At 40.1% G+C, this 27,322-nt stretch overlaps 1 protein-coding gene across 1 annotated transcript in view; it reads right to left on the reverse strand.

The window, feature by feature from the left end:
* ROR1 (receptor tyrosine kinase like orphan receptor 1) overlaps positions 1 to 27,322 on the reverse strand; it is a 466,632-nt gene that overhangs the window by 124,183 nt on the left and 315,127 nt on the right. The window contains exons 3-4 of the mRNA XM_055585619.1: positions 23,085 to 23,372; positions 22,390 to 22,420 (exon numbers count right to left, since the gene is read on the reverse strand). Coding sequence (XP_055441594.1) covers positions 22,390 to 22,420; positions 23,085 to 23,372 — 319 coding nt within the window. The remainder of the gene's footprint in view (positions 1 to 22,389; positions 22,421 to 23,084; positions 23,373 to 27,322) is intronic.

Below are 27,322 nucleotides of genomic sequence, written 5' to 3' on the forward strand. Positions count from 1 at the left end.
CCCAGTACAATCTTAGAGTACCTAGTAGAGTGTAGGGACATTAGAAATTGGTGGTGGTTCAGTGGGTAAAGAACCTGCCTGTAATGTAGGAGACACAGGAGAGGCAGGTTTGATCCCTGGGTCAGAAATATCCCCTGGAGAAAGAAATGGCAACCCACTCTGGTATTCTTGCCTGGAGAATCCCATGGACAGAGAAGCCTGCTGGGTTACAGTCCATGGCATCACAAAGAGTCAGACATGACTGAGGTGACCGAGCATGCATGCATGCAAGGAAATACTAGGCCATCTGTTTAAGTAACATATGTTGTGATAACGGAAACAATAATTTTTCCATTCTCTATAGAATATTTCCCATCCCAATGGCAAGCATTTGCATTTAGGTTACTTCACCATTGTCCAAGTTCTAGGAGGAGGTTCCTGACTTACACACTAAGCAAAATCAAGAGCATGGTCTGAATTGACCCCAGACTAATCTTCTAATGTTACCAATTGCTGGCAGTGACTACGGAATGCATTTACTAAAGATAAATATTTTGTAACCATGAGTTCAACTTGGCTAGGGCAGGATATATTGGCCTGTCAGCATCATTTAGTAATAATAATTGGATTTATGCTTTGCACCTGGTTTCAGTGGAGTCTTGGGGTTTCATCAGTTGAGATGTGTCCTGTGGCTGGAATGTGCCTATGTGATCAGTTCACTAACAAATGGCCTCCAAGATGAGCTGACTTTGGACTTCTTGGTACCCAGATGTTTCACATGCAGGCCAGTGGAGGTTTGAGACCTGCTGACAAAGGGTATTCTCTGCAATCAGCTGTAAGACAAAGTTTGCACCTGAGATCTCTGGACCCCTTGCATTGCATATCCATGTCTTACTGTTGCTGTACTGTATCCCTTGCCTGTAATAAAACTGTTCCATGAGGATAAACTAAGTATTGTGAGTCCCTTCAGCAGTTGAACACATTAGGTAACTAATGTAAGAGTTCAACAATGGATCTTCTCCCCCCCCAGAGGAGGCAAGTAGCTGACTAGCTAAAGCCTGAGCCCTGGAGTCTGTGTGTCTTGGATCAGGTCAAGGCTTCACCCTTTGCTAATAGATTCTCTCTCTCTCTCTTTTTTAAAAAAATTTATTAGAGTTGGTGGCTAATTACTTTACAATATTGTGGTGGTTTTTTCCATACATTGAAATGAATCAGCCATGGGTATACATGTGTCCCCCTATCCTGAACCCCCTTTCCATCCCTCTGGGTTGTCCCAGTGCACTCTCTTTGAGTGCCCTGTTTTATGCATCAAACTTGGATTGGTCATCTATTTCACATATGGTAATATACATGTTTCAATGCTATTCTCTCAAATCATCCCACCCTCACGTTTTCCCAGAGTCCAAAAGTCTGTGTCTCTTTTGCTGTCTCGCATATAGGGTCATGGTTACCATCTCCCTAAATTCCATATATATGCATTAATATACTGTGTTGGTGTTTTTCTTTCTGATTTACTTCACTCTGTATAATAGGCTCGTTTCATCCACCTCATTAGAATTGACTCAAATGTGTTCTTTTCTACAGCTGAGTAATATTCCATTGTGTATATGTACCACAGCTTTCTTATCCATTTGTCTGCTGATGGAGATCTAGTTTGCTTTCATGTCCTAAGCTTTTGCAAACAGTGCTGCGATGAACATTGGGGTACACGTGTCTCTTTCAATTCTGGTTTCCTCGGTGTGTATGCCCAGCAGTGGGATGGCTGGGTCGTATGGCAGTTCTATTTCCAATTTTTTAAAGAATCTCCATACTGTTCTCCATAGTGGCTGTACTAGTTTGCACTCCCACCAACAGTGTAAGAGGGTTCCCTTTCCTCCACACCCTTTCCAGCATTTATTGTTTGTAGACTTTTTGATGGCAGTCATTCTGACTGACATGAGATGGTACCTCGTTGTGGTTTTGATTTGCATTTCTCTGATAATGAGTGATGTTGAGCATCTTTTCATATGTTTGTTAGCCATCTATATGTTTTTTTTGGAGAAATATCTGTTTAGTTCTTTTGCCCATTTTTTGATCAGGTTGTTTATTTTTCTGGTATTGAGGTGCATGTATATTTTGGAGATTCATTCTTTGTCGGTTCATGTTTTGAAACCTAGTATGATGGTATAAGAAGGTGAGAGGTAATTAAGTCATAAGGGTGAAGCCCTCATAAATAGGTTTAGTGCCTTTATAAAAGGGACCCCAGAGAGCTCTTTCCCTTTTCCCACCATATGAAGATACAATGAGAAAACAGAAGTCTAAAATCTGGAAGAGAGTTCTTACAGGAACCCAACCATGATCTTGGACTTCAGCCTCCAGAATTGTAAGAAACCAATTTCTGTTGTTCATAAACCACTCAGTCTATAGTTTTTGCTACAGCAGCCTGGACTGACTAAGACACGTCACTTAATCTGCCTGAGGAGTTAATGATGCCTACCCTGAAAGATTCGATGAGCCCGTCCTCATCGTGCAGGGCCCATGCCTGGCACCGTCCTCATCGTGCAGGGCCCATGCCTGGCACAGAAGAGCACGCAGTTCATGTTTACCACGTTTAGCAAATTCTGTCTATAGAATCCCAAGAAGCAAATTTCTAGCAGCTTTCTGTCCTTGTTTTAGCCTCCAAGAGTTAATAAATATTGAGATCTAGACTCTGAGCACCTCTGAGCACTCTCTACACAGTTTGAAAGAACTAATGATGATAAGAAAGAACATAGACATGATCATCAATTTTTCTATTTTTCTAGTTAGGAAGGTAGAGTGCCAGGCTATGCTGTGAAAGCTACTGGATAGTTGTAAGATCAAAAGACATAAGAAAAATGTTCTGAAAATTAGTCATACAGACATAAGAGGTCTTCTTATTCTTGTTCCTTTCTACAATCTCTCTTGGGAATTTTACCCCCTGTGAAGCTCTGTCCATTGACTTAGATAAAATGACTATTGTGACTACCGCTACAGTCCTGATCTCCGTCTCAGGTCCCAGTTCTACAATCTAAACTGTCCGCTGATGGTTTCACCTGAACACCCGGCAGGAATAGCAGCTTTGAATGTGCTCTCTTTGACTCATAATTTGCTCCTACCTTGCCTCTACCCCAGCTTTCTAGTGGCATGGAAATCAATCTGGGGTATTAATTCAGGTGCTGTGTGGCCGTGGATTCACTCCTCACCCTTGCCCTGCTTCGCTCAGCATCCACAAGGAGGCGGGCCCTGCAGGCTGTTAGTCACAGGCTTCCTGTGCCAGCTGACTTCTTGTAGAGTTCCCCTGATGGGAGGCACTGGCTGGTGTTTAGTAGTGGGGAGGAGGGCAGAAGCCAAATTGTTTCCCCCCTTCTTTCTGCCCTGGGTAATCAATGGGAGCACCTTCTCATGGCCTCAGTGCCCACAGGACAGGCTTGTCACCATCTCAACCTCCACAGATGACCCTACACTTGGGTTCTGGTAAAACCACATCTTCTTTTTGCCCTGCCAGTCTAGGCATGGCTGCGGCTTCTACCTGTTTCTGCCCTTTGAGTAGCATCGCCCACTTTCTAGCATAGTCAAGATTATTCGTAACATTTCATTTTTTGTGTTTGTTGTAAGATTCGGTTGTTTCTCTTGTAAAGCTGTGGGTGGTGGTGGTTTAGTCACTAAGTTGTGTCTGACTCTTGTGACCCCATGGACTGTAGCCCACCAGACTCCTCCGTCCATGGAATTTCCCAGGCAAGAATACTGAGTGAGTTGCCATGTCCTTCTCCTGGGGATATTACCAATCCAGGGATCGAACCAGGTCTCCTGCATCTCCAGGGTCTCTATTTACCAACTGAGACACCAGGGAAGACTCTTGTAAAACTGTATGAGTGCACAAATCAGTAATGAACCTCTATTCACAAGTCACACATGCAAACTAGTGTCCTCATTTTCCTATAAGCCTTCAGGGCCTGCCAGTCAGAAAACAAAACAAATTATTTTATTTTATTTTTTATTTTTATTTTTTTTAATTTTATTTTATTTTTAAACTTTACATAACTGTATTAGTTTTGCCAAATATCAAAATGAATCCGCCACAGGTATACATGTGTTCCCCATCCTGAACCCTCCTCCCTCCTCCCTCCCCATTCCATCCCTCTGGGTCGTCCCAGTGCACCAGCCCCAAGCATCCAGTATCGTGCATCGAACCTGGACTGGCAACTCGTTTCATACATGATATTTTACATGTTTCAATGCCATTCTCCCAAATCATCCCACCCTCTCCCTCTCCCACAGAGTCCATAAGACTGTTCTATACATCAGTGTCTCTTTTGCTGTCTCCTACACAGGGTTATTGTTACCATCTTTCTAAATTCCATATATATGCGTTAGTATACTGTATTGGTGTTTTTCTTTCTGGCTTACTTCACTCTGTATAATAGGCTCCAGTTTCATCCACCTCATTAGAACTGATTCAAATGTATTCTTTTTAATGGCTGAATAATACTCCATTGTGTATATGTACCACAGCTTGCTTATCCATTCATCTGCTGATGGACATCTAGGTTGCTTCCATGTCCTGGCTATTATAAACAGTGCTGCGAAGAACATTGGGGTACACGTGTTTCTTTCCCTTCTGGTTTCCTCAGTGTGTATGCCCAGCAGTGGGATGGCTGGATCATAAGGCAGGTCTATTTCCAGTTTTTTAAGGAATCTCCACACTGTTCTCCATAGTGGCTGTACTAGTTTGCATTCCCACCAACAGTGTAAGAGGGTTCCTTTTTCTCCACACCCTCTCCAGCATTTATTACTTGTAGACTTTTGTTTTTTTTTTTTGTTTTTTTTTGAAGACAAATCTTTAATTGATAAAGATATCTTTTGCAGTATTTTCTCAGGAGAATCTTTGCCAAAGTTGTTTAGCTACTTGTAGACTTTTGGATAGCAGCCATTCTGACTGGTGTGAAATGGTACCTCATAGTGGTTTTGATTTGCATTTCTCTGATAATGAGTGATGTTGAGCATCTTTTCATGTGTTTGTTAGCCATCTGTATGTCTTCTTTGGAGAAATGTCTATTTAGTTCTTTGGCCCATTTTTTGATTGGGTCATTTATTTTTCTGGAGTTGAGCTGTAGGAGTTGCTTGTATATTCTCAAGATTAGTTGTTTGTCAGTTGCTTCATTTGCTATTATCTTCTCCCATTCTGAAGGCTGTCTTTTCACCTTGCTAATAGTTTCCTTTGATGTGCAGAAGCTTTTAAGGTTAATTAGGTCCCATTTGTTTATTTTTGCTTTTATTTCCAATATTCTGGGAGGTGGGTCATAGAGGATCCTGCTGTGATGTATGTCAGAGAGTGTTTTGCCTATGTTCTCCTCTAGGAGTTTTATAGTTTCTGGTCTTATGTTGAGATCTTTAATCCATTTTGAGTTTATTTTTGTGTATGGTGTTAGAAAGTGTTCTAGTTTCATTCTTTTACAAGTGGTTGACCAGATTTCCCAGCACCACTTGTTAAAGAGATGGTCTTTAATCCATTGTATATTCTTGCCTCCTTTGTCAAAGATAAGGTGTCCATATGTGCGTGGATTTATCTCTGGGCTTTCTATTTTGTTCCATTGATCTATATTTCTGTCTTTGTGCCAGTACCATACTGTCTTGATAACTGTGGCTTTGTAGTAGAGCCTGAAGTCAGGTAAGTTGATTCCTCCAGTTCCATTCTTCTTTCTCAAGATCGCTTTGGCTATTCGAGGTTTTTTGTATTTCCATACAAATTGTGAAATTATTTGTTCTAGCTCTGTGAAGAATGCTATTGGTAGGTTGATAGGGATTGCATTGAATCTATAGATTGCTTTGGGTAGTATACTCATTTTCACTATATTGATTCTTCCAATCCATGAACATGGTATATTTCTCCATCTGTTAGTGTCCTCTTTGATTTCTTTCACCAGTGTTTTATAGTTTTCTATATATAGGTCTTTAGTTTCTTTAGGTAGAAATATTCCTAAGTATTTTATTCTTTCCGTTGCAATGGTGAATGGAATTGTTTCCTTAATTTCTCTTTCTGTTTTCTCATTATTAGTGTATAGGAATGCAAGGGATTTCTGTGTGTTGATTTTATATCCTGCAACTTTACTATAGTCATTGATTAGTTCTAGTAATTTTCTGGTGGAGTGTTTAGGGTTTTCTATGTAGAGGATCATATCATCTGCAAACAGTGAGAGCTTTACTTCTTCTTTTCCAATTTGGATTCCTTTTATTTCTTTTTCTGTTCTGATTGCTGTGGCCAAAACTTCCAAAACTATGTTGAATAGTAATGGTGAAAGTGGGCACCCTTGTCTTGTTCCTGACTTTAGAGGAAATGCTTTCAATTTTTCACCATTGAGGATAATGTTTGCTGTGGGTTTGTCATATATAGCTTTGATTATGTTGAGGTATGTTCCTTCTATTCCTGCTTTCTGGAGAGTTTTTATCATAAATGGATGTTGAATTTTGTCAAAGGCTTTCTCTGCATCTATTGAGATAATCATATGGTTTTTATTTTTCAATTTGTTAATGTGGTGTATTACATTGATTGATTTGCGGATATTGAAGAATCCTTGCATCCCTGGGATAAAGCCCACTTGGTCATGGTGTATGATCTTTTTAATGTGTTGTTGGATTCTGATTGCTAGAATTTTGTTAAGGATTTTTGCATCTATGTTCATCAGTGATATTGGCCTGTAGTTTTCTTTTTTTGTGGGATCTTTGTCAGGTTTTGGTATTAGGGTGATGGTGGCCTCATAGAATGAGTTTGGAAGTTTACCATCCTCTGCAATTTTCTGGAAGAGTTTGAGCAGGATAGGTGTTAGCTCTTCTCTAAATTTTTGGTAGAATTCAGCTGTGAAGCCGTCTGGACCTGGGCTTTTGTTTGCTGGAAGATTTTTGATTACAGTTTCAATTTCCGTGCTTGTGATGGGTCTGTTAAGATTTTCTATTTCTTCCTGGTCGAGTTTTGGAAAGTTGTACTTTTCTAAGAATTTGTCCATTTCTTCCTCGTTGTCCATTTTATTGGCATATAATTGTTGATAGTAGTCTCTTATGATCCTTTGTATTTCTGTGTTGTCTGTTGTGATCTCTCCATTTTCATTTCTAATTTTATTGATTTGATTTTTCTCCCTTTGTTTCTTGATGAGTCTGGCTAATGGTTTGTCAATTTTATTTATCCTTTCAAAGAACCAGCTTTTGGTTTTGTTGATTTTTGCTATGGTCTCTTTTGTTTCTTTTGCATTTATTTCTGCTCTAAGTTTTAAGATTTCTTTCCTTCTACTAACCCTGGGGTTCTTCATTTCTTCCTTTTCTAGTTGCTTTAGGTGTAGAGTTAGGTTATTTATTTGACTTTTTTCTTGTTTCTTGAGGTGTGCCTGTATTGCTATGAACTTTCCCCTTAGGACTGCTTTTACCGAGTCCCACAGGTTTTGGGTTGTTGTGTTTTCATTTTCATTCGTTTCTATGCAAATTTTGATTTCTTTTTTGATTTCTTCTGTGATTTGTTGGTTATTCAGCAGCGTGTTGTTCAGCCTCCATATGTTGGATTTTTTAATAGTTTTTCTCCTGTAATTGAGATCTAATCTTACTGCATTGTGGTCAGAAAAGATGCTTGGAATGATTTCTATTTTTTTTGAATTTACCAAGGCTAGCTTTATGGCCCAGGATGTGATCTATCCTGGAGAAGGTTCCATGTGCGCTTGAGAAGAAGGTGAAATTCACTCTTTTGGGATGAAATGTCCTATAGATATCAATTAGGTCTAACTGGTCTATTGTATCGTTTAAAGTTTGTGTTTCCTTGTTAATTTTCTGTTTAGTTGATCTATCCATAGGTGTGAGTGGGGTATTAAAGTCTCCCACTATTATTGTGTTATTGTTAATTTCTCCTTTCATACTTGTTAGCATTTGTCTTACATACTGCAGTGCTCCCATGTTGGGTGCATATATATTTATAATTGTTATATCTTCTTCTTGGATTGATCCTTTGATCATTATGTAGTGACCATCTTTGTCTCTTTTCACAGTCTTTGTTTTAAAGTCTATTTTATCTGATATGAGTATTGCTACTCCTGCTTTCTTTTGGTCCCTATTTGCATGGAAAATCTTTTTCCAGCCCTTCACTTTCAGTCTGTATGTGTCCCCTGTTTTGAGGTGGGTCTCTTGTAGACAACATATGCAGGGGTCTTGTTTTTGTATCCATTCAGCCAGTCTTTGTCTTTTGGTTGGGGCATTCAACCCATTTACGTTTAAGGTAATTACTGATAAGTATGACCCCGTTACCATTTACTTTATTGTTTTGGGTTCGAATTTATACACCGTTTTTGTGTTTCCTGTCTAGAGAATATCCTTTAGTATTTGTTGGAGGGCTGGATTGGTGGTGCAGAATTCTCTCTGCTTTTGCTTGTCTGAAAAGTTTTTGATTTCTCCTTCATACTTGAATGAGATCCTTGCTGGGTACAATAATCTGGGCTGTAGGTTATTTTCTTTCATCCTTTTAAGTATGTCTTGCCATTCCCTCCTGGCTTGAAGAGTTTCTATTGAAAGATCAGCTGTTATCCTTATGGGTATTCCCTTGTGTGTTATTTGTTGTTTTTCCCTCGCTGCTTTTAATATTTGTTCTTTGTGTTTGATCTTTGTTAATTTGATTAATATGTGTCTTGGGGTGTTTCGCCTTGGGTTTATCCTGTTTGGGACTCTCTGGGTTTCTTGGACTTGGGTGATTATTTCCTTCCCCATTTTAGGGAAGTTTTCAACTATTATCTCCTCAAGTATTTTCTCATGGTCTTTCTTTTTGTCTTCTTCTTCTGGGACCCCTATGATTCGAATGTTGTAGCGTTTAATATTGTCCTGGAGGTCTCTGAGATTGTCCTCATTTCTTTTAATTTGTTTTTCTTTTGTCCTCTCTGATTCATTTATTTCTACCATTCTATCTTCTAATTCACTAATCCTATCTTCTGCCTCTGTTATTCTACTATTTGTTGCCTCCAGAGTGTTTTTAATTTCACTTATTGCATTATTCATTATATATTGACTCTCTTTTATTTCTTCTAAGTCCTTGTTAAACCTTTCTTGCATCTTCTCAATCCTTGCCTCCAGGCTATTTATCTGTGATTCCATTTTAATTTCAAGATTTTGGATCAATTTCACTATCATTATTCGGAATTCTTTATCAGGTAGATTCCCTATCTCTTCCTCTTTTGTTTGGTTTGGTGGGCATTTATCCTGTTCCTTTATCTGCTGGGTATTCCTCTGTCTCTTCATCTTGTTTAAATTGCTGAGTTTGGGGTATCCTTTCTGTATTCTGGCAGTTTGTGGAGTTCTCTTTATTGTGGCGTTTCCTCGCTGTGTGTGGGTTTGTACAGGTGGCTTGTCAAGGTTTCCTGGTTAGGGAAGCTTGTGTCGATGTTCTGGTGGATGGAGCTGTATTTCTTCTCTCTCCTTTCGAAGAGTTGGGCTGCTTTTCTGGGTGCCTGATGTCCTCTGCCGGCATTCAGAAGTTGTTTTGTGGAATTTACTTGATGTTTAAATGCTCTTTTGATGAATTTGTGGGGGAGAAAGTGTTCTCCCCGTCCTACTCCTCTGCCATCTTGGCTCCTCCCTCAAAACAAATTATTTAAAAATTTTTGTTTTGTTTTGGTCACATGGCCAGAATTAGTTCTCCAACCAGGAATGGAACCCATGTCCCCTGCAGTGGAATCACAGAGTCCCAATCACTGGACTGCCAGGGGATGGTTCTTTAAAAACATCTACATAAAGAGGGCTGTCTTCAATACCACCTCCTGCTGTGATCCCTTTGCTTAATTTCAAACAGAGGTACTCTACGCTCAGGAGCCCCATGAAGAAATATGGAAGGAAAATGTTGCTCTATTTAACATGAGGTGAGCAGAACCTGCTACTGACCAGCAGAATGAATGGTTATTTCCTTTTCATCCAGAAGGGCACAAAACCACACAACTGCAGAACCTGGCGGTGGTGATGGGGAGGGTTGCTATGTGGTAGTTCTCTGCAAAATCATTCTCACTGATTGATCTAACTACATACCACCATGCTTGGAATGGGCAGGAGGGATGCACAGGACAGATAAAAGAGAACAATTAACACCTCAAAGAAGAGAAAGGGAACCCAAGAGTAAATTACATGAAATTCAGAACTTGAAAAGATCTTAAAGGAAATAACAAATTGAGTCATAAAAGTATGATATAGAAGAACTCCTAGATCACACTGAACTCAAGTTCTTCAGTTTGAAAATAAAGAAACTGAGGCCCAAAGAAGGTAAGCATCCTGTGTAGGGTCACTGGCTAGTGAATGACACAGAAAGGACTAGAATTCTGACAAGTGCCTTTTCTGTAGACCCTTGCTTCTCTAAGTATGTGGACGAGCATCACCAGAGCCTGTACCTGCTGGGAGCCTGTTAGAAATGCAGAGCCTCAGGCTCCACCCCAGACCTACACCTCTGAATCTGCATTTTAGCAACAGTTTGACTGACTTCCATGCAATTACAATTGAGAAGCAGTGCTCAAACTCACACTCTCATATCTCTGGGCTTTCTGTTCACTCAAAGCCAGAATTGGAGTAGAAATGTTCTCCATTTCTTGAAAAGTACTTTCTCTGTAACTTACAGTGAAAGCTTATATTAGGGCTCATAAATACAGGAAAGAAAAGTTTAAATGATGTTGAATGAGGGTTTTTGGATTGGCTTTGCTGTCTGGCACTCACTGTATAACTTAAAAACAGTTTCTAAGAACCAGAAGCCTGGAACACAGAAGGAACTTGATAAAAATGTGTTAAGCATATAATAAAACTTTGTTATATGTGGAGAAAAGATTTCAGGACAGACGTTCAATTTAACACACATTCGATGAGCACCAACTTATGTGCTAGGTGCTGTGTTAGGTGTGGCAATATTTTATGACTAACACACAGACTGAGAACCTCATAGCACAACATGTGCTCCTCGAAAACAAGGACTTATCTTCCTTCTTCTCCTTTTAAATGTGCTCTGCACACACGACACACTTTGCCAATATTCACAAGTATAGTTCTAATTGGAAGCTTTCCACACCCTATTCATACAGTGGGAATTGCTGAGTGATGGAGGTGGATTGGGATGTAAGAGCTTGGCTTCTCAACCTTCTATACTTTTGGAACCATCTCCCAGTGGGGTTGGTAAATCCTTCTTATCTAATCTCTCCACATTCCCTCCCTCTGCCCCTTCTCTGCAGAGAACTGAGTCTCAAGGGGTTTGATGAAGAGATGGAGGTCAGCTACTTCACTGGAGCTGTGGCCCCCTGTGTTCTGGGCCAGCTGCTGAGTGACTTACCCGTCTCCTCTCTACAGGGCACCTCCACCCCTGAACTGCCTGAGTAGCTGTGTTGAAAGTTATCCTTGAGTTTATCTTGAATTGAAAATTACATTATCACTTCCTGGGCTGGGCTAATGCCCAGCTACACTTCTTCACTGTGGCTGAGCCTTGGAAGCAGATAAGAAAAGGAAAGAATTCATCAAAAGCTGGTCACTTTATCTTTCTGCAGAAAGGGACTAAAGCCAAAGGCCAATGAGAGGAAAGGAAATAGAGACTTCAAGGCCTCTGGTTGGGGTTCACATCTAGATATGTTGTCCAGAAGGACTCTACCCGGAAAGAAGGATAGCCTTTTTGCTGAAACAGCGATGATTATGATGGTGACGTTAGTCAACATTATGAAGCTCCTGATGTGCGCCAGGCACAGTGCTACCCACATTATAGGCATCACCTTATATTTTACCTTTACAACAAGCCTATGAGATACTTTTTCTTAACCATGGTCTTTCTCAGACTGATTCTTCAGGAGACCTCATAAGATGAAAGAAAAGAAATATGACTTAAAAATCACTGAACTTTAATTATCTACCAGGCCCCATGCCAGGACTTTTCATGTGTCATAAGACAGTGGAATAGTTCAGTCAGTCAGTCAACAAATACTGTTTCATTCATTGGAGGCATACTTACTGAATTCTATGAGGTATTAAGTACTCCATATTCATAGTCTCATCACTGCCAATGACAATTCTATAAGATAGGTACTATTATCGCCATCTCAAGTGAAAGTTACTCAGTGGTGTCCAATTCTTTGTGACCCCATGGACTATACAGTCCATGGAATTCTCCAGGCCAGAATACTGGAGTGGGTAGCCGTTCCCTCCTCCAGGGCATCTTCCCAACCCAGGCATTGAACCTAGGTCTCCCACATTGCAGACAGATTCTTTTCCAGCTGAGCCACAAGGGAAGTTAGATGTTGTCTTTCTCCCTCCCTTCCTCCCATCCCCCTATTCTCCTTTTTTTAAATGAATATTTACTGAATGTTGGCTATGTTCTAGGACTGGGATAGAATGATATATGAAGCAGATAATGCTCTGACCTCATGAAACTTATTTTGCAGACAAATAAAGGCATAAAAAAGAAAATGTTAGGTGGTGACCATACTCTGATATCAACGAAGCATGTTATAGGATAGAAAGTGCCTGGGGCTACTTTAGATTCAGGGATTATTTCTGAGGAGGTGACATTTTAGGTGGGCACTAAATGACAAGAAAAGAGTGACTCATGCTAAGATCTCAGAACAAAGCCTTTCAAGCAGAGAGAACGGCTAGCTCAGGAATCCTATGACCTGCAAAACGAGCCTGGAGAGTCCAAGGAACAGAACCTCCACCAGCGTGGCTGGAGTTGAATGATGGTGGTGGGAGGCCAGAGGGAGGCAGGGAGTCTTACACATCAGGGCAAGGAGTCGGAAATCTATTCCAAATGGGAAGTCCAGGGGAGTGAGGGGCCTAAGAGGGCAGAAAATATTTTTAAAAGCTCACTCTGGTTTCTGCAATGAGAAATTGCTTATAGGAGACAAGGGTGGAAGAAGGGAAAGCAGTGCTAAGGTGGTTACAGAATTTCAAATAGGAGAGTGGTAGAGAGGAGGGTCACAGGGGAGATGAAAAAGAGGAGGTGGAGGGTCAGAAGCACTTGCTGATGAAGTGAAAGGCCTGTTCTTTCAGGCCCCAGCACACTGGGTCAGCAGTTGGAGGGCAAAGAGTAGTCTCTGTAGTTTCCACAGAGTTTGGCCAAAAGCTTGGCATTTCGTAGGTGATTGATAAGTATTTGTTGGACTGAACTGAGGCTTAGTGTTTGCTGTACTGGATCTGTTTGCCTGTTAGAAATATACCAGGAGGTATATTTCTCAAGAGATATACCAGGAGGCCTAGGCAAGCATGAGTGATGTAGTATTGGGACTCCCCTGTTCTCACAGGGTCCAATCCATCAATTTAATAATCCCTAAAGATTAAAACTGAAGAAGTTGAATATGAACTAGGTCCAGTTAAAGCCATTTAGCTTTTGTGAGCCTGTTAACTAATACAGGGATCAAAACATCTTCCCTGGAGAGCTGTTTTGGAGCAGAGAGGTGATATATGTGAGAAGTCCCAACCATTGCCTTATTTGGGGGAAGAAATTCAACAAAGGGAAGCTGTCATCATATGGAACAATACCTGGGGCCTCAGAGGCCTCCTAAGATAGTACCAAACCTGCAGTGTCTGTAGACATCAACAACATGCCCTGGTGGAGGTGGGGAATATGGAATGACAGACAAAGGACCTCTAAAAATCTGTACATCCATAAAAGCAGCAATACTGGGGGAAAAACGTGAAAATCATCCTTTTCAGAATTCTGGAAATTGGCCAAAGTCTTGCAACACTCTGAGAATTTATTCAAGAAAAGATCAGAGTCCTATGGAATTTCAACTTGCTCTATTCTCATCTGCCCCTCCTGAGTTCGGCAGTAACCTTGAAAACTGGCAGCTATGAAAGCCAGCAGCAGAGCGCTCACTGGAGGAGGCAAAGAGGGTTGCAGGGCTTCAAAATCCTGTTTGCAGAGAACTGGCCTGATTTCACCTGTTGAGCAGGACTCTGGAAAAGCCCCACTCACAGGGCTTGATTTTTTTTTTTTTTTTTAATTGGACTTGGAGCTTCTGGGTGGGAAAAGCCTCAGCCCCAGGCCATTTGTTAAAAAACAAAACAAAACAAACAACAACCTCATAGTTGCCTGGGCTAACAGTATCAGCTGGGGAAAAACGGAGCCTGGCCAAAAAAAAGCTCAAAAGCTCTCAAAGGGAGGATCTAAGGAATGAGACAGTCATAAGGGACTTTGAAAACCTCTGACATACTTCTGAGGATGTGGAAGGATGCACTTACATGATGTCATGTGAGGGGCTGTGTGCATACGTAGGAAAGATCCGAGAAAGCCTTAATCTCTCACTTCTGGCTAACTTTGAGGTCATGCTCAAGCAGGAAATGAAAGCAAAGATAGAATTATAAACTGGAGTGCTAAGGGGATTCCTCCAAAACATACATGGAACCCTTCAGCAAAGGGTGGGAGACTTATTGGTTTAAAGTAATTTCTGTCCAATTGTTAGCTGATCTCTGAGCTGAGCATAGACTTCAATAGCATACGTGATAGGGAATATAGACTATTCAGAATTATTCCAGACAAGTCACTAAACAAACAGGAACAACAAAACACAGCAACATCAGAAAGGAAGTGATCTGATTTCTAGAATTACCACAATACATTATTTAAATGCTCAGTTTTCAAAAAACGGTAAGTTCTTTGAAAAGACTGACAAAATTGACAAATCTTTAGTTAGACTAGCTAGTTTTACCAAGAAAAAAAAAAAAACAAGTTACTAAAATCAGATATGAAAGAAGAAACATCACAACTGATATTATAGACATTTTAAAAATCATAAGGTAAACTCTTAACAACAATATATCAGCAACTTAGATAATCTAGACGAAATGGACAAATTCCTAGAGAGACACAAAACTTGACTCATAAACAGAAAGCCTGAATAGATCTATAACAAGTGAAGAAGTTGAATCACTAATTTTGAAACTTTCCACAAAGAACAGTTCAGGCCCAAATAGCTTTACTGGTGAATTTTAAACATTTTGAAACATTCAAAGAAGAAATTTTCACAAACCCTTCCTCAAAAATAGAAGAAACTACTTCCCAGATCATTCTAAGAGGTCAGTATTATCCTGACATCAGAATTAAACAAAGACATTACACACAAAGAAAACTACAGAGCAATACCTTTTATAAACACAGATGCAAAACTCCCCCCAAAAAACACACACTAGTGAACTAAATTCAGCAACATATGTAAATCATCTGCCTGCAATGCAGGAGACCCGGGTTCAATTCCTGGGTCAGGAAGATCCCCTGGAGAAAGAAATGGCAACCTACTCCAGTATTCTTGCCTGGAGAATCCCATGGACAGAGGAGCCTGGTGGGCTGCTGTCTATGGGGTCACACAGAGTCGGACACAACTGAAGTGACTTAGCAGCAGCAGCAGCAACACCCTTTTATAGTAAAAAATATTCAACAAAGTAGGAATAGGACAGAACTAAAGGGTATCTGCAAAAAAACAACTGCTAGCATCATAAAGTTTTTCCCTTAAGATCAGGGAAAAGACGATGTCTGTACTCACTACTTCTATTTAACGCTGTACAGGAGGCTCTAGACCAGAAATAAAAAGCACATATATTGAAAAGAAAGAAGTAAAGTGGTTTCTATTTGTAGATAACATGATCATATGATAGAAAATACTAAGGAATAGGAATGGCAACCCACTCCATTATGCTTGCTTGGGAAATCCCATGGACAGAGGAGCCTGGTGGGCTACAGTCTATGGGGTCACAGGAGTCGAACATGACTTAACAACTAAACTACCAGCTACATATATACACACACATACATACATACATATATTGAGCTTCCCTGGTGGCTCAGATGGTAAAGAATCCACCTGCAATGCGGCAGACCTGGGTTGGATCCCTGGAGAAGGGAACAGCTACCCACTGCAGTATTCTGGCCTGGAGAATTCCATGCACAGAGGAGCCTGGCAGGCCACAGTCCATGAGGTCACAGAGTTGGACACAACTGAGCGAATTTCATTCACACACATACATGCAGAGCTAATAAATGAGTTTAGCAAGGGTATAAAATTAAATTGGAGAAGGAAACATCAACCCACTCCAATATTCTTGCCTGGGAAATCACATGGACTGAGAAGCCTGATAGGCTACAGTCCTTGGGGTCGCAAAGAGTTGGACATGACTTAGCAAAGACATAAAACTGACATACAAAAATCAGTTGTGTCTCTATAGAGTAGCAGTGAATAATCTGAAAATAAAGAAAACGATTTCATATACAATAGCAAGAAAAATAATAAAATATTTAGGAATAAATTTAACATAAAGGAGTAAAATTATACACTGAAACCTATGAAACATAATTGAAAGAAATTAAATAGAAAGACATCTCATATTCATGCACTGGAAGATTTAATGTTTGGATGGCAACACTCTCCAAGTTCATTGATAGAGCCAATGCCATTCATATAAAAAACCTGGCTGGCCTCTTGGCACAGATTAACAAGCTGCCCCTAAAATTCATATGGAAATAAAAGGAAACTCAGAATAGGTGAAAAAAAGTCTTTAAAAAGAAGAATAATTTTGGAGGATGGAATGATCAGCTTTATGCGTCAACTTGGCGAGGTACAGTTCCCAGTTTTGCAAACACTTGTCCACTTGCAGCTGTGAAAATACTTTTTAGATGTGATTAACATCTGTAGTCAGCTAACTGTAGGAAATCATCCTCAATAAATGAGTGAGTTTGAGTCAATCAGTTGAAAGGCTTTTAGTGCAGAAGTAAGGTTTTCTTGATGAAGATGAAATTCTACCTGTGGACAGCAGCATGAGTACCTGGTGAGGAGTGTCTAGCCTGCCCCTCCTGACACTCTATCCTGTGGATTTCAGACTTGGCTAGCTAGCCCACACAATCATGTAAGCCAATTCTTTGAAATAAATCTCTTCACTTATACATACTTATAACATTTTACTGGCTCTGTTTTTTTTTTTTCAGTAGAACACTGACTGAAAGTGAAGACTCACATTTCCTGATTTCAAAACTTACTACAAACTACAGCAATCAAGACTGTGTGGGGACCCGGCCCGAGGAAACTCACATAGATGGGTGGAGCAGAATTGAGAGTCCAGAAACAAACACATACATTTATAGTTAATTGGTTCTTCACAGAGTGCCAAGACAATAGGTAAAGAATAGTCTTTTCCACATACTGTGTTGGGAAGACTGGATTTCCATGTGCAAAAGAATGAATCTGGATTTCCTACCTCACATCACAGGCAAAATTTAACTCAACATGGACCAAAAGCCTAAACAAAAGAACTAAAATTATAAAAGTAAGAAGGAAAGATAGGAGCAAACCTTTGTGACCTTGTTTCAGGCAATGGTTTCTCAAAGGCACAAATAGCCAACCAAAAAATAACAATAAATTGCACTTCATCAAAATGAAAAACCTTTTTGTTTCAAAGAACATTATTAAGAAAATGAATATTTTTCTCCCACAGAGTGGGAGAAAATACTTGCAAGTCATATATCTGATAAGAGTACAGTATCCAAAATATGTGAATAACTCTTAAAACTAAAGAATAAAAAGACACACACACACAAAACCAATTTAAAAATAGGCAAAGGATTCAGACATTTCTCCAAAGAAGAAGTACAAGTACCTAATGACCATATGAAAAGATGTTCAACATCATTAGGCATTAGGAAAATGCAAATTAAAACTACAATTGAACAAAATCACAACTTCACATCCACTAGGATGGTCATAATAATTAAAAATAAATAAAAGGAAAATAAGAGAAGTTGTAACCCTCATACATTCCTTACAGGAGTGTAAAATGGCACAGCCCCTTTGGGAAACAATTTTGTAGTTCCTCAAAAGTTAAATACAGAATAACCATATATCCATGGAATTTCATTTCTAGGTAGACATTCAATAAAACAGAAAACACACACCCCACAAAAACTTGTACATGAACAGTGCAGCATTATTCAGAATAAGTGAAGGTGGCAGTAATACAAAAGTCCACCAATAAACGAATGGATAAAGAAAATGCAGAATACAATGGAATACTATTCAGCCATAAAAAATGATGAAGTAGTTACACATGCTATAAAGTGGACAAAGCTTGAAACCATTATGCTAAGTGAAAGAAGCCAGACACAAAAGGACAAATACCGTATGATTCTATTTACATGATATACCCAAAACAGGTAAATCCAAAGAGACAGAAAGTAGAGGAGAGGTTATCAGAGGAGAAGATTCTTTATGAAGTGATGAAAATGTTTTAAAATAAGGTAATAGTGAAAGTTATACAACACTGAATATACTAGAAACACTTTACAAAGGTGAATTTTACGGCATATGAAGTATATCTCAGTAAAACTGTTATTAAAAAGAGTAAAAAAAGAAGGCCCCTGTCCTGAGCCTACGTACCAAAAATACACAGAAAATAAAGTGAATGAGAGTGAAGAGTACACAGGGGATTCTCTGCTTCTAGGGTTGTGCCACTGAGTGCTGGCTCAGTGACCCAAACCTTAAACATCCATGTCCATGATTTAACACTGCTCCAGTCCCAGATGCTTCTCTGCATCTCTCATCCTATGTCTTTGAAACAGAAGACAACTGTGATTCTATCCTGTGAAGGTTTGTGTCATTGCCAGGGGGAGTGATGGACATGGCTTGGCGCATAGGAAAGACTGCAGTGGCAAAAGCACTGCAGTAAGAGACAAATCAATCAACTTGTCAACTTCTTTTCAGTTTGAATGCAATAGACTCGCATACAATAAACTATCATTCCAAATATAACCAAGCATTCATTTTCATGTATTTCAATCATTGCCTCTGAAAAGTTCTCACAAATAAGGGTAATATTTGCAAGAGTTTCACATGGTTGAGATAAATTTTTTAATATTAAGCATTATAAGTTGAATCGTTTCTGCCCCCACGAAATTAACATGTTGAAGTCCTAATGTCCAGTAGCTCAGAACGTGGTCGTATTTGGAAACAGGGTAACTTGATTACAGAGGTCAGTTGTTACCCTGTACCCGAGTTAAAACAGGGTCACTGGGATGGACCCAAATACAATATGACCGGTATCTTTATGAAAGAGGAAATTTAGTGACGCACACAAAGGGAGAATGCTGTGAGAATATCAAAGCGGAAAATAGGGTGATGCATCTACAAGCCAAAGAATGTCAAAAGAATACACACTATTTGAAAATCCCATGGAAAACAACATAGGTATTCATTTTGCTGAAATGAAGGCAATAAAAGAAGTTTTAATGGAACTAATATATAACAATCTATGAATTACTTATAATATCTCTGGCTCATGAACAGAACATGTAGACATGAAGAAGAATCATTAAAGTGGTTAGTTTTGACAGTTCCTGGCTTCTAGTCATACAAATTTTGCATGTATTTTTAAATTTGGTCATTATGAAAGTATATTTGTCAACGTGGGAGGACAGAACATATTTCACTGAACAGTTTGCTAGCTTGATTTACAACATTTAAATATGTAGACGTGTGGTATGTGAGCCTCCACTTGCGTTTATGCCCCAGGCTCCGATAATTGTTAGAGGTGGGCCAGGACCCAGCAATGACAGAAGACAGCTAGCCCGCAGCTATGAACAGAAGCCAAACCAATGTTTCAAACTTCCTCTTACTACAACCTAAAATGCCATCCTGGAAGCTTCATGTGAAGACCTGATGCAGTCCCTAGGAGTGGCAAGTGCCTCACATGCTTTGTCTTTCTGGGCCATAATCCCAAGGGCCCTACAAGCCTGTCCCAGTCTAGGGATGTGCTGTGGCCTCAACTGGTGCCCAGCTCTCGCCAGGTTACATACATCTAATACATCTCACTGCTCCAAACATCAGGGTGTGTCATGCACTTGCATTTGATTTCCTTGCAGTAACTCTTACGGTGCCACCTTCAAGTGACAAGAACACTCTTATAACCGCACTTCACTCCTGCCTTGGGAAAAGACTGTGCGGTCTGACAAAAGGCTTTCAGAGCGCTCCTGTGTGGTGATATCCTCCACGGCTATTATTTTGTTGCATTCTGCCTGTCCCCTTGTAGGGAGGTTTGGCATCTTGTTGAGGATAGGGAAGGGGACTAGCATTCCATTTGGGAGTTAGTCTTATGAAGAGAGGAACTCTTGGAGATAGGGTAAGTGGTGGCAACTGAGGAAGGAGAAAAAAGCAGGCTCTATTGCCAGTTTCTAAGGGAATGAAAGAAAAGGGTACCAAAATGCCAACCAGCAATGCCAAAATGGGGATGAAAATTGAGCTGCAGAAGGCCCTGCGGGATTTCCAACTTTGATTGTATTTTATTGCAGCTCCCTTCAAGCAAACATGGCAACTGTACAGCTCATGTTACCGCAGACTAACATGATAGATAAATGAGCAGCTCACATAAAACAGAGTGCCTGACATCAAAGGATACTTTGAGCTATCACTGAGAATCTTTAAGGAACTTCAATAACCTTTCCATAGATATCAGCTCACAAAAGTGGTGTCCTATCTTTGTAAGAAATTAAAAGTCATGAGAAAATAGACTGGGTTCATCAGAAAGGCAGTAGGAAAGAAAGAATGAAAACTTCAAGAAGCAAAGACATAAAAAGGTTTAAAAATACTTTTGATACTAAAAAAAAGGAACTCTGATACAAATACAACAGGTAGAAAATCAACAGCCCAGTGTTTAAGAACAAAGGCAGATTAGTGAACCACATTAATCAAACTAGGACAGAGATTATCAGCTGCATTTGAAACTCAGATTAACAGGAACAAACAAGGTACCAGAGTGAGAACCATTTTTACAGCCGGTAACAGAAGTTTTCATCTTTGTTTAAATAAGACTTCAAAAGGATTCCATATATCAACAAATAAGTGAGTTCATTTAAAAAAAAGATTAACTTCAAGAAATGCAAGGCAGAATGACCACACTTCTGACCTGCTTTAAGATCAATCAACATTTTCTACCTGGGCAAGTAGAATGCAATTAGCACATGGGTAATTTTAAAGACTCTTTAACAGTCCCCTTTAACTGGCTGATGAAATAGCAGAACAGTGTGGCTGAAAGCCAGTGTTTATTTTTACCCATTACCTGTTTTATTAATGGGATTGTGGGCCATTGGACCTCCAGGCACACACAAATATATTAAAATATCCCGCACTGTAATTAAGAGGCACAGAGGGGATTAGAGCAAATTAAGCGGTTGTTGTATTTGCCATTGGTTTAGTCTAGGTCAGGCATTTGGATGCTCTCATGGCAGAGCCCAGTGAGTTTTACTTAAGAAATCCACAGAATATGAAATACATTTTCTTGCAGAGCAAGGATTTTAATAAGCAGGTCATCCCCCACCCCTGCCCAAATAAAAATATACATAAAGAAAAATGCCCCAAGTGAATGCTCCTAGAATGAAAGAAGAGATTCCCTCAAACAGAAAAGGAAAAATGCATCAACAATAGGGTCAGTGAAAGAAACTGGATTTTGAGACTCAAAATGAAACAAACATAACTCTCATCCAGACACAGGGCTTTCTTTTCCTCGGCAAGTCAAAACTTCTGCCTCTGAGTTCTTTTTTTTTTTTTTAATTTTTTTTAAAATTTTATTTTATTTTTAAACTTTACATAACTGTATTAGTTTTGCCAAATATCAAAATGAATCCACCACAGGTATACATGTGTTCCCCATCCTGAACCCTCCTCCCTCCTCCCTCCCCATTCCATCCCTCTGGGTCGTCCCAGTGCACCAGCCCCAAGCATCCAGTATCGTGCATCAAACCTGGACTGGCAACTCGTTTCATACATGATATTTTACATGTTTCAATGCCATTCTCCCAAATCTTCCCACCCTCTCCCTCTCTCACAGAGTCCATAAGACTGTTCTATACATCAGTGTCTCTTTTGCTGTCTCCTACACAGGGTTATTGTTACCATCTTTCTAAATTCCATATATATGCGTTAGTATACTGTATTGGTGTTTTTCTTTCTGGCTTACTGCCTCTGAGTTCTTTAAAGGGAATAAGAATAAAGTGATCACCTACCAGATGACCTGCTCAATAAGTAAAGCATCAGGAATGAAGTACAGACCCTTTGAGGCAAAGGCTACAGTATAGGTTCCTAAGCCAGCACCGTTTCATTTTTTGGTTTGATTTTACCAAATCTATTGTAACTAAATGTTAGTTTAATTTGGAAAATAATACATGTAAGTAGATTCTTTGCTTTGATTGTTCAGAATCAACATTACCACAATTGAGATTACTGCCAGTGCTGGTCTCCTGTGAATCTTCATATCAAAGAAAAAGCAAAACGCAATGAGGGCGGGGCAAAATGGAATGAAATCTGGGAACACAGTGTTTTGACCCAAGCAGAGGACAAAATGGCCTTTGCCCTAGCAACCTTGGCAGAAACCCTTGAAAATGACACGAAAGAAGATGCAAGTACTTACGAAGATCCTGGACTTGCGGTGGGAGGGGGACCTGAAGAAATGAGAGAAAAACAAAGGAAACAGTCAGCCTGGGTTACTGGAAGGTAAGCTTCAGTACAGTCAAACCATTACAATCTAAGGTTCTCAACCACCCCAAGGTGATATTTATTTTTCTGGAATTTATCATTTTGCTCCAGCTCCCCCAGCCACCTCTAGGAAAAAACATACCAATGAGATTATCCCACGGTTTAGAGCCTGAAAAATGCTAAGACCAGGGTTGAAAAATGAGTCAATAGAGTAGGCATTATCGTGAGATGCAGGGAGTTTCAGTGGGAGGCTGAATGAGCACAAGGACATTGATGCAACCACAGGCAGGGGTCTTTGATGCCAGCTGGATCAAAAAGGGGCACGTGTGCTGGAAATCTTCCCAACTTCTCTGGACAAGGAACATCCTTGCTGAGAAGAATTCACTGGTGCGGTGATTTAGAATTGCAGCTGAGGTTAGACCGATCTGGACCCTGCTCTTGCTCTGCTGTTGACTGGCTGGGTGACCTTGAATGTGGTACTTAACTGCTGGTTTATTTATTTCTAAAATGGGTACAAGTGTTCCAGCTTCTGTGTTGCTAGGCACACCCAGTACATGCTCATTTCTCCATCCCTCCTCACCCCCATGGAGGCTGAGAGTCAAAGGTCATCCCCGGTAGGAAGCTGCTTACCGAACTTGACAAATAAGACTCCGGTGGTAGAAACCACCTTCTTGCCATTTGTCGCCACACACTGGAAGTAGCCTGTGTCTGTGGTGTCAAGGTTTCTAATCCGCAGTCGAGAGCCATAGTTGGTTGCCCGAAAGGAGATCCTCCGGGGCTCCTGGACCACAGGGGCATCGTTTTTGAACCAGCGGATGGTGGGAGGCGGATTCCCCGAGACTTTGCAGTGCAGTTCAGCCGTCTGCCCCAGGGACGTGGTGATGTTATTCATCGGCTCATCGAGGGTCAGGTAAGAATCTGTGCGTACAGGGAGAAGCAGGCAGATGAGAGGGGCAGACCACCTCCAAGAGACCCAAATTCACTCTGTGTGTCCCAGACCACAGAGAGACTTAACAGGAGCAGCATGGTGGAGACAGACGAGGCATGAAGTTAGCTCTTTATCAAGACCCACGACTGCTAAAGAACCACCCACCGATCCTGCTGCTTGGAAGGAAATGTGTCACTAACTGTGGAATAAAACCCGGTTTTCAAATGATTATGTAGTACCCATGGATAAATGGACTTTCCAGGCCAATACAAAATGAACTTTTGTATTTCAGAGTAATAAAAAAACTACATGCTCCTTGTTACAAGTGCAAATGATATAGTGAAGAAGAAAAAGAAGCAAAATTCACCTCAAATCTCCTCACCCCAAAATATATCCTTCTTAACATCCTGGCAAAGATCCTACCAGCTTGTCCACTTTTGATAAAAGAGAAAGCATGAAATGCTGGAAAAGTAGGAGCAATATATTTATGTCTACATGGCCCAAGATCAGGAAGGATGCTGAAGATCTTCCTGCCAGTGATGATATAACAAGGGTTATGAAGGCCAGGTTGCTAGCAGACAAAATGATGAGGGAATGAAACTATTTCCATAATGTTACCCATGTCAACTGCAACACATTATAAAAAATAATTTCATGCATTCAATTTTTAATTGACATATAATTTACATTCTATGAACTGTATCAATCTTAATTACACAGCTCCTCTAGTATCAACAAATGCATGTGCCTGTGTAACCAATGTCCCTATCAAGGTATAGAACAACAGAACATTATCAATATCCCAGAAAGTACCCCCAAGATCCTTAATAGTCAATCACTCCTCCTACTTACAACCCCTCCCCCATGCCAGGCAACTATAGCTCTGATTTCTACCATCAGAGATTAATTTGCCTGTTCTAGAATTCACATAAATGGAATCATACTGTTTTGCATTTGGCTTATTCTGAGATTTATTACATTAAACATTTTAATATTGAATAAATTTTAAGGTTATTCTTCAATAATATTTTAAATATCATAGTTATGGAATCCAGTTGCAGAGTAAATAATTGGCTAAATTTTTAAAAACTAAGTACAACAAAGTTTAAAAATTGGTCAGTTACTCAATAACATAGATGGAGTTTTCTTTGACTTCATTTTTCTTGACCATACCTCCCATTGCCCTCTGTCCTTCCCCCACTACAACCTGGGATGGCTTGCTAAGCAGCTGTCTTCACTGCTCGACAGTAAGCCCTTAGGAGCAGGCAGAATGTTTTGGTCATTACTGCATCCTCAGAGTATCCTACCATCTGGCAGCATTATCCAGCAGCACTTTCTGATATAATGGACATGTTCTGTAATCTGCATTGTCTAACTGGTAGCTAGTAGTCACAAGTCGACCTATTTAGCAGATGAAATATGACTATAGTGACTAAAGAACTGAGGTCTTTTTTTTTTTTTAATGTGGACCATTTTTAAAGTCTTCATTGAATTTGTGACAAAATTGTTTCTGCTTTTTGCATTTTGGTTTTTTGACAATGAGGCAGGTGGGATCTTAGCTCCCTGACCAGGGATCAAACCTGAATACCCTGCATGGAAGGCAAAGTCTTAACCACTTGAATGCAACAGAAGTCCCAGCAACTGAATTTTAAAATTTAAGTTAAATAGCCACAAGTGCCTAAGTGTGTGGCAGCATAGGCAGAGCACAGTAAACTTGTTGAATTTAATAGAATTTTATTGACAACTTGTTTTTGAGATATCTAACTGGCTAATTTATGCTAAAGCCTTTGACTGTGTGGATCACAATGAACTGTGGAATATTCTTAATGAGATGGGAATACCAGACCACATTACCTGCCTCCTGAGAGACCTGTATGCAGGACAAGAAGCAATAGTTACAACTCGACATGGAACAATGGACTGGTTCACAACTGGGAAAGAAGTATGTCAAGGCTGCATATTGTCACCCTGCTTATATAACATATATATAGAGTACAGCCTGCGAAATGCCCAACTGGATGAAGCACAAGCTGGAATCAAGACTGTCTGGGAGAAATATCAACAACCTCAGATATGGAGATGATAACACTTTAACAGCAGAAAGTGAAGAGGATCTAAAGAGTCTCTTCTTGAAGGTGATAGAGGAGAGTGAAAAAGCTGGCTTAGAATTCAACATTCAAAAACCGAAGATCATGGCATCTGGTCCTATCTCTTCATGGCAAATAGATGGGGAAAATGTGAAAACAGTGTCAGATTTCATTTTCCTGGGCTCCAAAATCACTGCAGATGGTGACTGCAATCATGAAATTAAAAAATTATGACAAACCTAGACAGTGTATTAAAAAGCAAAGACATCTCTTTGTTGACAAAGGTCCGTATAGTCAAAGCTATTGTTTTTCCAGTAGTCATGTATGGATATGAGAGTTGGACCATAAAGAAGGCTGAGCACTGAAGAACTGAAGCTTTCAAACTGTGGTGCTGGAGAAGACTCTTGAGAGTCCCGTGGACTGCAAGGAGATCAAATCAGCCAATCCTAAAGGAAATCAACCCTGAATATTCATTGGAAGGACTGATGTTAAAGCTGAAGCTCTAACACTTTGGCCACTTGATGTGAAGAACTTATTCATTAGAAAAGACCCTGATGCTGGGAATGATTGAGGGCAAGAGGAGAAGAGGGCGACAGAGGATGAGATGGTTGGATGGCATCATTGACTCAATGGGCATGACTTTGAGCAAGCTCTGGGATATGGTGATGGACAGGGAGGCCTGGCATGCTGCAGTCCATGGCATTGCAAAGAGTTGGACAAGACTTAGTGACTGAACAACAACAACTGGCTAATTTAACCACGCAGATGACTGCAAATGCTTTCATAAAGGCCAACAATAAATCATTCACTATTTGCTTTAATTTTCCACAAAAAATTGGGTAGAGAGGTTGTCAAAGTCTGGGCAGCTCCACAGGAATGAGTCATGCATTTGAATGGCATTTATCATGTGTTCCTAATGTGTGAGGTGTGGTCAGAGAGTAGAAACTAGTTTACAGGTGGTTTTCTGGAGCTATTGGAATGGCTTTGCAGTTCTATTGGGAACCTAAAGAATGGATAACTATGCACTCTCTGTAGAAAAGAAACATAGAAATAGCTGTCACACAACAATGCCAATATAAGCATAGCTATTAATACTTCATTGGGCAGATTCTGGAATTTGATTGCGTTGGAATCCAGTGTCTGTCCCCACTATCCTGGGTGACTTTGGGCAAGTTACTTAACTTTTTCTATACCTCAGTTTAACCAACTAAAAAACAGAAATAATAAAGAAAACTCTACCTGACAAAACTGTGAGAGGATTAAAATTAAATCAGGAGAGACTTGGAAGATATTTAAACTAGCTATGGCAAAGATGAAAGTGAAAGTGTTAGTCACTCAGTCATGTCCGACTCTCCATGGACTGTAGCCTGCCAGGCTCCTCTGTCCATGGAATTCTCAAGGCAAGAATACTGGAGCAGGTTGCCATTCCCTTCTCCAGGGGATCTTTCTGACACAGGGACTGAACCCCCATCTCCCACATTTCAGGCAGATTCTTTACCATCTGAGCCACCAGGGAAGCCCCATGGCAAAAGGTAAGCACTCAAAAATGTTAACCAATGGTCTATTATTTTTATTTTTCTTAAATTTCTTTTAAGATTTTTTTTTAATGTGGACCATTTTTACAGTCTTTATTGAATTTGTTACAGTATTGCTTCTCTTTTGTTTTGTTTTTTTTGGCACAAGGCATGTGAGATCGCAGCTCCACAACCAGGGATGAAACCTGCACCCCCTGCAGTGGAAGACATAGATTTAGCCACTGGACTGCCAGGGAAGTCCCTCTGTTATTTTTATAATAACTTCTGTATAATGTTTTACCTTGTCTCCTGTTAGCCTCTAACAATCCCGCAAAGTAG

The sequence above is a fragment of the Bubalus kerabau genome, chromosome 6 (assembly GCF_029407905.1).
Source record: "Bubalus kerabau isolate K-KA32 ecotype Philippines breed swamp buffalo chromosome 6, PCC_UOA_SB_1v2, whole genome shotgun sequence".
In the NCBI taxonomy this organism is placed as follows: Eukaryota; Metazoa; Chordata; class Mammalia; order Artiodactyla; family Bovidae; genus Bubalus; species Bubalus kerabau.